The sequence below is a fragment of the Nelumbo lutea genome, chromosome 4, assembly GCF_056320005.1.
Source record: "Nelumbo lutea isolate HS-2025 chromosome 4, American lotus-T2T, whole genome shotgun sequence".
Lineage (NCBI taxonomy): Eukaryota > Viridiplantae > Streptophyta > Magnoliopsida > Proteales > Nelumbonaceae > Nelumbo > Nelumbo lutea.
In genome coordinates this window covers 26,584,443-26,596,696 of record NC_142687.1, presented here as the reverse complement: position 1 = coordinate 26,596,696, position 12,254 = coordinate 26,584,443, and the positions used below count along the sequence as shown (strand labels likewise).

At 43.1% G+C, this 12,254-nt stretch overlaps 1 protein-coding gene across 1 annotated transcript; it reads left to right on the top strand.

Moving 5' to 3' along the window:
• The first annotated feature begins 8,646 nt into the window (after positions 1–8,646).
• On the top strand, positions 8,647–10,998 carry LOC148854746 (protein rough sheath 2-like). Its single transcript, XM_088985188.1, has one exon. The coding sequence runs from the start codon at positions 9,697–9,699 to the stop codon at positions 10,879–10,881; it is 1,185 nt and encodes a 394-aa protein (XP_088841314.1). The 5' UTR covers positions 8,647–9,696; the 3' UTR covers positions 10,882–10,998.
• The last annotated feature ends 1,256 nt before the right edge of the window (positions 10,999–12,254 follow it).

The window sequence follows — 12,254 nt, the reverse complement described above, 5'->3', positions numbered from 1 at the left end:
TTTTAGACAAGAGGTCGAGAAACAGTTAGGGAGAGAAATTAAGGCCCTTCGATCAGATCGAGGTGGCGAGTATCTCTCTGACAAATTCAGGGACTACTTAAAGGACAATGGGATAGTATCACAATTAGCTCCTCCTGCTACACCACAACTTAACGGTGTTTCGGAGAGGAGGAATAGGACCTTATTGGATATGGTCCGGTCGCTTCTCATACACTCAGAGTTACCCACATCCTTTTGGGGTTATGCATTAGATACTGCGATTTATGTGCTGAATTGAGTTCCAACCAAATCGGTTCCTAATACTCCATATGAACTTTGGACCGGAAAGAAACCAAGTGTCAGACACTTGAAGATTTGGGGTTGTCCAGCACACGTTAAAAGAACGAGTGTAGACAAGTTGGAATCCAAGACCAGTCGTTGCCTATTTGTAGGCTACCCAAAAGGCTCTGTAGGTTACCTATTCTATGACCCAAGTGAGCAGAAAGTGTTCTGCAGTCGTAATGCGCAATTCTTGGAAACCGACTATATCCTGGACACCCATCGTCAGGAAGTTGTTCTTGATGAGGAGAGCTCAGGAGCAGTGGGAGATGTCCCACAAGTTCCAGGTAGTGACCAACCTAGAAGATCCACTCGGGTATCCAGGCCACCAGTCCGTTATGGTTGTGACCAGGATAGTTACCTGGTGGAAACTTTGACTAGTGAGGAGGATCCCGTGACTTACACGGAAGCTATGTTGGACATAGATTTCCAGAAGTGGGTGGAGGCCATGAGAGTAGAGATGGACTCAATGGAGACCAGTGGAGTCTGGACTTTAGTAGATCTGCCCTCCGAGGTAAAAGCAATCGGTTGCAAATGGATTTACAAGAGGAAGAAGGACCCCGATGGTAAGGTTGAGACCTTTAAGGTTCGTCTGGTGGCAAAAGGGTACACGTAAAAAGAGGGCATCGATTATGAGGAAACTTTTTCGCCTGTGGCCATGCTTAAATCCATTAGGATCCTACTAGCTGTAGCAGCATACCATGATTATGAGATTTGGCAAATGGATGTCAAAACTGCATTCCTGAATGGAGATCTTACTGAAGATATCTATATGCAGTAGCCGCAAGGCTTCATTGTTGCAGGTCAGGAAAACATGGTATGTAAACTTAATAGATCCATTTATGGACTTAAGCAAGCTTCTAGAAGTTGGAACATCCGTTTTAACTCTGCCGTCAAATCGTTTGACTTCGAGCAGAATCCGGATGAACCCTGTGTCTACAGGAAGTACAGTGGACATAAGGTTACCTTCTTGGTTCTGTATGTAGATGACATTCTACTCATTGGGAATGATGTAGGTATGTTAACTACGGTGAAAGTATGGCTATCACAACAATTCTGCATGAAAGATCTTGGAGAAGCCTATATACTGGGTCTTCGACTCTATAGAGATAGATCGAAGCAGATAATAGGATTATCCCAATCTGCCTACATTGACAAAATAGTCAAAAGATACAGCATGGAAAACTCCAAGAAATGAAATGTTCATTTCAAGCACAGAGTCACTCTCTCCAAGAAGATATCTCCCAAGACTTCTGAGGAGATTGATGGCATGAAAGACGTTCCCTATGCCTCTGTCGTAGGGAGCATCATGTTTTCCATGCTGTGCACTCGTCCTGACATAGCTCAGGCAATGAGTGTAGTAAGCAGATTTCAGGCCAACCCAGGGCAGGAGCATTGGACTGCTGTGAAAAACATACTCAAGTACCTTCGAAGGACAAAAGAGTTTTGTCTAGTATTCGACGGTAGCTCACTACAGATCCAAGGGTATACAGATGCCGATTTCCAGTCAGACCTAGATGATAGAAAGTCTACATCTAGATATATTTTCACCATAGAATCGTGTGTTGTTTCCTGAGTGTCAGCAAACAAGGGTCCTAAGTTGCAAATTAATAGTCCACAACCCAAGCCGAGCGCATTGCCGTAAGTGAGGCTACCTTATGAATGAAGGTGTTCATTCATGAATTTGGAATTCAGCACATCACCCATTCCATTGTTGTATGACAACACTGGACCAACGGGAGGATGATAGTAAGAGGTAGCATCAGCGGAGAATGTGGCAGACCCATTGACTAAGCCACTGACACAGAAAGTGTTTGAGAAACAGGTGGAAAGCATGGGACTCCGGCTAGTACTTGATTGGACCTAAGTGCAAGTGGGAGCTGTTAGAAAGTTTTGTATGCCCTTAGCTTCAATCAAAATTGATGTACTTTATGAGTTTATTGTAAATGAATAAAAGTGCATATTTGATTCATGTTCCCTTGGTATGTTTCTGTGTAATACCCTTAAACTGGACACTTATTGAGACTCGTGTTAGTTTAGAATGTTCACAGCCAGTGGGTCGGTCTGGGGAGACCTATCTTGACAAGGCTGACACTGTGGTGCCACCAAGTCGGTTGGGGTGGTTTGTCTCAGCTACCGGGGTGAGACCCTAGGCACATACAGTGTGGGATTAATTGAATCTTTGAACTGGACCAGATTTCTAGTATTGCCCTGGACCTTGGAGATTGATGGGCAAAACTGAAAAGTTACACCCGACCCCTAGACTCGATTATGATACTGCACTAGGTGTCAGATCGAGCTGTCTTTGATGTACCAATCAGTGAGATCCTTAGCGGGGGTCAAAACCTGGGTATGTTGGGACAATCCGAGAATTCATCTGAGTGGGTGATCATAGTGACAGGATCAGCCCCTTTGTCGGACAAAGGTAACGATCGGGGATGCACTCTCACTGTTGGAAACCAAGACTGCCGGCAACCGATTTCAACCGTTGAGATTTGTTCTGCAAAGTATATTTTATATGAGATATAAAAGTATATATATTATGGTTTCTAAAATGTTTGCAAAAAGGTTTTAATTCCCGGGATCCATATAAGTAGAGAGTGCAACACTGTTCCTTGTAGCCGAGGGAGAGGTCCTCTCTTGTCGGGCAGTGTATGATCATTAAGGGCTGAGAGGTTAAGTGTAAGACCATTGAGGATAATACCCGATGGGATAATCTTGCGTCTGCCCACAGTCCCTGGGTGTTACAAGGTGGCTTGGCCCAGGGACCACTTAGGGTAAGTGTTGGGCCCATAGAGCCCATTCAATGGGTTTCAGGGGGTGCACTGTCTTTAACAGTGTATTCGACCAGGCCTTGTAACAAAGGCTGGGCCGAACCCATGTGGCTGATGTGTAGATCAATGCTTGGGTCCCACGCCATACAAGGAAGCCCAACTAGGCGGCAGTTAGGAAGGTTAAGTGAGCACATAAGCTTAATGGGCCTAAAGCCCATTTCGAATTGAGCTATTTATTTAATTAATTAAAGGGGAGAATTCTGAGATGGATTAGCAGATAGGATAGGGTCTTAATCCTATCCACTCAGAGAGTCCAGATCTGAATGTGATTCAGATCTAGAAACCTCCTAATGGGATTAGGAGAAAGCTGATCTAATCTACAAATAAGATAAGGGTTTATCCTTATCACTAGAAGAGAAGGCTGATCCAAATATGATTTGGATAAGCAGCTCCTAATGGGATTAGAAGCTGATCTTTTAAGTTAACAAAAAGAAGGAGGGGGCGGCAGCCTTTAGAAGAAGAGATACATCAGATCCTCTTTAGTGCTGAAATCAAGAAGAGAAAATTCTGCACCCTGCGAATACTCTCTTGCCGCCTCCCTGTTCTTGTCGCCCTGTTTGCCAGTTCGATCTCCAGTTGTGGGAGAAGTCAAGATTGGATCTTGACATCAGTTCTTTGAGAAAGGATTGAAAGGAATCTGTGCTCACATACCATTCTACTGATTCTTGCGAATGACAGAGTTCTTGGGGAAGAACATTGCTGATTCTGCTCCATCCTGCACTGTCCCATCTTCAGTGGGAGCAGTCTTTGGATCCTTCCTTGGGCGTGAACACTTTCGTTGGGAGATATTACTTCTCCGTATCATGTATAATTCTCTCATATTCCTTTTGGTTCAGATCTGTTTCAGTTTAAGGTTCAAGAGTGGTCCTTGAAAATATGATTTTCTAAATAGGGAATGTGATTCCCAGTTGAAGGGAGAGAAAAATTTTTGAAATTCGCCCCCTTATTCCGCAATCTTTGGGTGTTCATGGGATGGATCTCTCATCTCTTCAGCAATGTAGATTGTAGATGATTGGCCATTGGAGAGTACTTTTTTTTTTTGTAAAAATGAGGAGATACACAAGATGGGGAATAGTTCGGCCCCAAACATCACATAAGCAAATTTGAGCTAAATCACTAGGCAAAACAAGGGGATTGAGAGGAAGAAATTCCCATCTATGAGATAAAGCTTCATGCGCCAACCAATCCACGCTGCAACCATGGTCGCAGCAGTCCCTTGTGACCCCCAATCAAACACGGATACATCGCAGTGATTTATTTGGGGTTGCAAGGGAGTGTCGCAACCACGGACATAGCACATTTGAACTTCCCACTCATGCTACTACATGAAATAATATCCTTTAGATGACTTCTCTGGACGTAAGGGTGTCAATGAGCCGGTTTTGGATTGGACCCCATTCAGTCCAAAATTAATTTGGACGAATTGGACGAACCAATAAGACATATTGGATTGAACCAATCCGATCCAAAATATTTATTAGATTGGATTGGACCTGATCCGTCTGTAACAAATTTATATTGGATTGGGTTGGATTAAGCCAATATCTGATCCATTGATATAAGATAAGAGTATAAGTGAATGGACCGGATTTGAGTTGAAACCAATCTAAATCAAAAGTGAATTTGAACAGATTGAGCGGTCCAGACATTGAACTGGATCAGTCTAAATTGATCCAAAACATTCATTGGATTGAATTGGACCTGATCCATTTATAATAGATTCACATTGGACTGGATCAGATTGGACCAAATCCAGTCCAATTGACACCTCTATGTGGACGTCTCAACTAGCAAAGCAATTCCCTATTGGCCTTATGTTTCCAATTACCTAATTCCTTCATGTTTCCAATTACGAGCCAACTAGACGAGGAGAGAGAGAGAGAGAGGTAAGATGATAAAGGGGACGTGTTAACAGTATCTTTTGGGAATTGCAAGGTGAACTCCCCAATCCAAGCAGAAGCTCTAGCTCTAGCATTTTGTCAAGGTCTGAAGCTGGCCAATTATAAAGGAGGAAAGATTTTGTTGGAAAGTGATTTCCAATATTCCTTGTTCTCTGCAATCGATAAAAGAAATATCCTTCTAGCTAAACGATGCAACGTTTCAGGCATGGTTTTCAAAACCGATTTTTTCATAAAAACCTTTGATTTTGGTCAGCAAACTGCTGACTCGAGGTTAATCATTCAAACAGTCGGACCGTTTGACCCGGTAACCGGACCCCTAACCAGTTCGGTCTCTGGGATGGTTTTAAAAACCATGGTTCCTGGTGCAGGATATTCTGAATTTTTTGAAAGACAGAAACATTTCTGTTGTCTTTATAAATAACAATGCAAACTCTATGGCACATAACCTTACTGTTGGGGGATTGAAAGAATCTGGTTTGTATATTGAGGCTATCCCAGACTGGATCCGGGAGCTAGTTCTGAAAGATGTTTCATCTGCTTTCAGTAATTAATTTAGACCCCATTTGGTTCATGGAAATAGGGGTTTGAAATTGAAATCGGAATGGGTTATTCTGATTTTAACTATTTGGTTGGGTGGAATTGGAATCACATTCTTATTCTTGATAGAATAACATTTCCTCATTTGAGAGGATGGTCATTCCTTATCCTCTCTTAGGAATGAAACCTTATTCCCATTGATTCTATTTTTTATTCCCATTTTTGTCTGAACTAAATAGATTATGAAAATAGACCATTCCAATTCTAATTTCAATTTTGACCACGTACCAACGGACACTTAGTTTTACCAAAAAAATTGCTGATAACAAATGGGTCCTCCGTCCATGGATGATGGACCTTAGGATATACTTGAAATAAGCGCCACCCAAATATGGATAATGCATGTGGGGGTATTCCGTATTCCCCTCTGGGACTATGCAGACTGCAGAGGAGTTACGAATGCATTAGTTAGAGGTAGGAAGTGGAGCATCGATGTGGCGAAAGGGGGCCACAAAGAGCAGCAATGGACGATGTGATCTTCGGCAATTATGAGCCTATTCTCTACCAAGTTGTCTAATTCCTAGATCAGGCTGAGCCTAGGCCCATATATATATTCACTCACAAATGGACGGCCTGACCAGGCATTTCAAGGTAGGCTGGCTTAGAATAGGCTACATTGATTAGACTAAGCTAGCTTGGACTTTGTTTTAGTGGGTATCTAGCAGCAACTGGTCTACCATGACCTTATCTGATCTGCCCCAAGTTGGAGCCCAAGTATGAAGTAGCCCTTGGACTTGTTCACTTCATTTCTAGCCTACTTTATCTTTAAGGACAATAATAGTCGACAGCTGATTCATTCAAGGAACCAAAAGAAAAAAAAAGAATATGCTTTAATCCATATTAGGGTCTTCTGGGGCCAGGTGGATGAGAAAATTGAAAATTGTCCATGCCCCATGGGCCCAACCCAAAATGCCTCTCCCAATAATAGAAGGAAAGCCTGAATTGGCGATGCTGTCCCTTTCCTCCTGCCGTAGGGTGACCCTTGGAATGCACCCAAAACATGCTTAGATGATACAACACAGTTGAATAAAAAATTCAGAAAAAAGATAACAGAATTTTCTTAAAATTCAAGGTCACCTTGTTGGGCTCCAAAGCTTGGAATAAGCTTCAATATTCTACCATCTATGGACCCATCTGGTTTGAAAAAGAAAATCGGAAAAATCATCAACAGAATTTCAGGACACTTTCGTGGGACCCAAAGCTTGGAGTAAACTTCAAATTTCTACCATCAAAAGACCCATCTGCTAGATTAAAGCCTGGTTTTTGAGCCATCGTTAATTTAGATGGTTGGACCATTCAGCCCAGAAACGGTTAACAATTAATTCTGATTCACCTTTAACCCATTTTTTTAGCCAAAAATAAAATTGTAGATTTTGGCCAGTGATTCCTCAACCCGGGTGGTCAAACTGTCAACCTGATTGATTTGCATAATGGTTTTTGCCGTTTTTATTTTTTAAATTAAAATGAACCATTTCTTTAAACTAAATGATTGAACCATTAACCTAAAAACCAATTGTCAAAGTGGTTTCAGTTCCGGATCAATTTTTAAAACATTGGATTAAAGTTAGTTTTTTTATTTTTACTTGGGAGGAACGGAAAGTGACAAAATCAATGGAGAAATTCTCTTGTTACTTGGGTTTGTGTTTTTTCCTGTTTTAGACTTTTAGTAGAAATTATTGGAGTCATGGCTGAGTTGGGATTTGGACACACTAGCAATTCGAGGGTACAAAGGCGTCGGATCCATCAACAGTACTGCAGCAAAATACACCACAAATTCCACATGTCAGAAGGCAGCACGGGTGGTGGTGGGTGGTGGGAGCACCCTGTGCGGCTTCTTTGCCAACTCTTACCTTTGTTTATGCTCCATTCAATTTAGTGATGTAAGCATCCAAAGAATAAGACCAATTGATCAATTCTGGCTGGATTTGGTTGGCCCAATCGGGTTCAGAGCCCGAATAATAGGTCCGACTTGGGAAGGCTTTCGGGTCGTTTCATGAACTGTGATCCGTACACCACGTGTATAGCAAAGATGCCAATCTACTATGATTTGACAATTCATTCGTTCTATTCTCTTTCAAGTTTCAAGGGCAAAAAGTTTAAAAAAAAATCAACAAGATAAAAAGTGTTTTTTCTTTTTCTTTTTTTTTAATTTGGAGAGCAAAAGTAGCAAAAGTGGGAGTGAGATAGTCCAACAGTAAGCCGCCCCTCCAACCATCTGATTGGAATAAATAGTTCACTTATCCCCATCAAAAGTTGCAGCTAGATTCTACATGAATTTGGAATTGGCCACGTTGACATTCACAGTTTCACACATAGACTTCTCTCTTCTCTGTGTGAGGGGGAAAGAGCGAGATGGATTGATGAATGGACGTAGTAGAAGCAGTAGTAGTGGGGATTTTTCGCTGGTTCTGACAGGGCCAGCACCAAAACAGCAGTAAAGCAGCAGCAACAGTCACCATTCAATGCAGTGGTAGAGCAGTGGAAGAGATGGAGAGAGAGAGAGAGAGAGAGTAAAAACGATATCTATGTACGAAGGGATCCGACTGAAAAAAAAAAAAAAGGAAAGTAAAAAAAGACACTCTCTCATTCCTTCCATCATCCAAAGGAGTACCTCCCCCTCTCTCCCACTAGGGAGGGTACCCATCAAAGGGCAGGGTCTAGGGTAGACGGATCACATGTATAGACCCTAAAGGATGGTCCAACTCACCATTCAATCACAATTCAATGGGATGGGCCCCATCTAATAAAATCTAAATTTTCTCAATAAATAACACTTTCTGAAAGTAATTAAACCATTGTTTCCTACGACACTCTCACCCACGAAGAATCAATATGAGCAACAAGAATTTCAAAGAAACGAGGCAAAACCCATCTTATCAAAATTATCATGGTTGAGCAAAAGAGACCCATGAAGTGATGGGTCGGATCTCCCTGGATGTGGTTGTAGTGGATTGTACCATACAACTACGTATGGAAGGATTGAAACAGTTTGCTATCCCCCTAGCCTCTCCCCCTCCTAGAGTATATTTTGATGCCTCAAAATCAGATAATGTTCTCTTTTTTATTTTTATTTTAAATTTGGGGTTCATAATCCTCTTGCATCATTGTCTCTCAAATTCCTAAAAATCCCTGTTATTGGGAAGCGCGAGGGAAACAAGGGAGATCAAAATCAATCAAGAAAAAGAAGATAGGCAGGGCATCATCATTCATCAGTGCATCTCATCACCACCACACCATAAAACAAACAAACATTTCTGCAGACTGCAATCGCCCTCCCCCTCTACTGCCATCATCTCCCATGAATCCAGAATGCTGTAGACTCTCGGCTATGGCCACTGGCCACTCCCACTCATCATCAACCCATGAACCATAAACCGTAATAGATATGCAGCTCTTCTCTCACTCTCCTTGACTGACCTCCTTTTATTAGGTTAGCACAGAGATAATAGATGTATAGACACCAGTAACAGTAGGAGTGGACAGTGGACAAAGCACCACGTAGAGACATATAGGCAAGCAGGCCTATTAGCTCCCCCCCCCACTTCCCATTACAGATCCCAGAAACGCCTTTGCTTCTGCTTCCTCCTTTTTTCGTCTTGTACTCTACTCCCTTACTACAAACCCCCCCCCCTCTCTCTCTCTCTCCTCTTTAGTTTTTACTCCCCTCTCACTCCCCTCTGAAAGCCATCCTATTCATCAAACCATCCAAAGTTTTTTTTTACCCAACCCAAAACCATTGGTCTCTCTCTCTCCTATCTGATCATTCATCTCTCGTCCCGTCATTTCCATCCCTTCTGACGCCTCCTCTGCCCCATCTCCCTCTGCTGCCCTGGCTACTATCTCACCACTTCTCTCTTTCTCTCTCATATCCCGACCCTCTCGATTTAACTCCAAAGTTTAAAGCCCAGACTTCCAATACTACATCAGCTAAAGGGAAACGAAAAACAAAAAGAAAAAGAAAATGTGGGTTTAGATGGATGAACTGTTATCTTCGTCTTCTTCAGAAAAGAAGAAGCTGCAGCAGCAGGAGATATGTTGGTTAGGAGATGAAGGAGAGGCAACGTTGGCAACCCGAAGAAGACGCACTCCTCCGCGCCTACGTTAAACAATATGGACCAAAAGAATGGCACCTCGTCTCTCAACGCATGGGCAAATCCCTGGACCGAGACGCCAAATCCTGCCTCGAGCGGTGGAAGAACTATCTCAAGCCTGGTATCAAGAAAGGCTCCTTGACCCCAGAAGAACAAAACCTCGTCATCTCTCTCCAAGCCAAGTACGGAAACAAGTGGAAGAAAATCGCCTCCGAGGTCCCCGGTCGCACCGCCAAGCGCCTCGGCAAGTGGTGGGAAGTCTTCAAGGAGAAACAGCTCAAGCTGCAACAGCAGAAACAACAGAAAACCCAACAGCAGCAACGTCTCCTCCCCTCGGACCACCCTGACCCATCTGCACCCTCGCCAACCCCACCACCCACCACCACTCCTGAACGCTCTCTACACGGCCAATACGACCACATTCTGGAAACCTTTGCAGAAAAGTACGTTCAGCCCAAGCTCCTCAAGCTCCACCAGCAGCAACCACAACCATCGCTTCTCCCTTCCTCGTTATTGATGCCTAGTCATCTCCCACTCCCCGAAGCTCATCCCATTCTATCACTGGCTACCACCACCAGTAGCACCACCGCTGTTCTTCCCGCGTGGATGAATAACCCCAACATGGTCTCGTCAACCTCGTCCTTGTCTTCCTCCTCTTCAGCCACGCCTTCACCGTCTGTGAGTCTCTCGCTCTCTCCTTCGGAGCCGACCGGTCTGGACTCGGTGTCGCAGGATATGGGTCTGACCCACCAGCGGTTCTTCACGGTTCATCAAATGGGCACGCTTGTTCAGTATTGCAAGGAACTCGAGGAAGGGAGGCAAAGCTGGTTGCAGCATAAGAAGGAGGCTACGTGGAGGCTGACTCGGTTGGAGCAGCAGTTGGAGTCGGAAAAGGCGAGGAAGATGAGGGAAAAGATGGAAGAGGTTGAGGCCAAGATTAGGTCTCTGAGGGAGGAAGAGACGGCCTATCTTGATAAGATTGAAAACGAATGTAGGGAGCAACTGAACGCTATCCAGAGGGATGCCGATGCGAAGGAAGCCAAGATGGTAGAGCTCTGGTCTAGTAAGCACGTTAAACTCGCTAAGCTTGTAGAACAACTGGGTATTCACAGCTTCCCTCTTACAAAGGACTTGCATTAACTCACCACTGTTTCCGGTTGAATTCTGATCTTTTGATGATCGATCGGTCGATCCTATTTCTTTTTTTTTTTTTCCTTTTTTCCTTTGAGCAATATAATCTAGTCTTTGCATTTGAAATTATGGGCGTCTTTCTCGAGTTCAACTATTGAAATGGGTTGATTTTAATTCTATGTTTTATAAACAACTGTTACATCTGTTCCAGACAAAGCGAGTGAGAGAGAGAGAGAGAGAGAGAGGGGGGGGGGGGGGGGGGGGGGGAAGGTAAGTCGAGTATCCAGTGGTCAGTAACTCGGTATCAGACCAGGCTTAGCTTGCTGCTTGTTTTGTCCAATCTGCTTCAACATTTTTGTTTAAAGCGAATGTGAGTAATAAAAGAGAGCCTCTGCTCTACCATTTTTTTTGATTTCATATCAAGCATTTAATGAAACCAAACACTTTAAATTCTACGTCATATGACAAGACTATCCTACACTGGTTGAGAAAAAAAATATTAAGCAAAGTATAATCGAGAAAAAAAATTGGTAGTCAATGGATGTATGAAACGGTAAACGGTAAGCATCACTCAATGGGTGATAAAAAAAAAAACAGAAGTCCAATTTGATCATTTGTTGCATGTACTCTGGTAGAGAAGAGAAGATTGCCTACTTCCTAAGTGGAGGTTTAATAATTGACCCCCACCCACACCCCTACTTTGAGTTACCAATCCATATTGGGTCCAGACCAGAGCTCTTCCATAGTGCCACGTGGCAAGTTTTACCCCCTAAGATGTGAAAGAGTAACTCTTCTCGGTCTACAATTTGATTAAATTCAAGAATTGAAGTGTTGTTATTCATGGGGAAAAAAAGGTGTAATATACGGCGGGTATGGACTAATGTGGACAAAGAAAGTAGCTAATGCGGTCAAAGAAATCAAATAAGTAGCTAATGAAGAAAGGAGAATGCTCCCCATGAGAAGAACAAAGGGGTCTGCCATGTCAGCTCTCTACGTGACAGAAACCCCTAGTCACGGTAAATTTCAGAACCCTCGGTAACACGACGAAAAGTTTTCTCTTTTCTAGAAAACTCTTACATTACTTCAGGTCTTTAGCACCAAGGAGCCTCTTTGTGATAGCACCTGACTATGAGAAGTGCTTTCGCAGTTTTGGGACCCAAAAAGTAATTCGCCTGTAAATAAGGGTGCTAGGAGCAATGTAACCGTAGGACTGAAGAACGTCCAAACTCCAACAAGAACAGCTTGTTCAGCCCCATAAGCAAAAGCTACTAAGGTCTCGGCCCGGCTTCAACTTTATCCCATCTCTGACATAAGTTTGGCGCTAATCAAATTCAAGTGATTGAAACAGTTGAGCATCGACATTGCTCTCCCACCTTCAATCT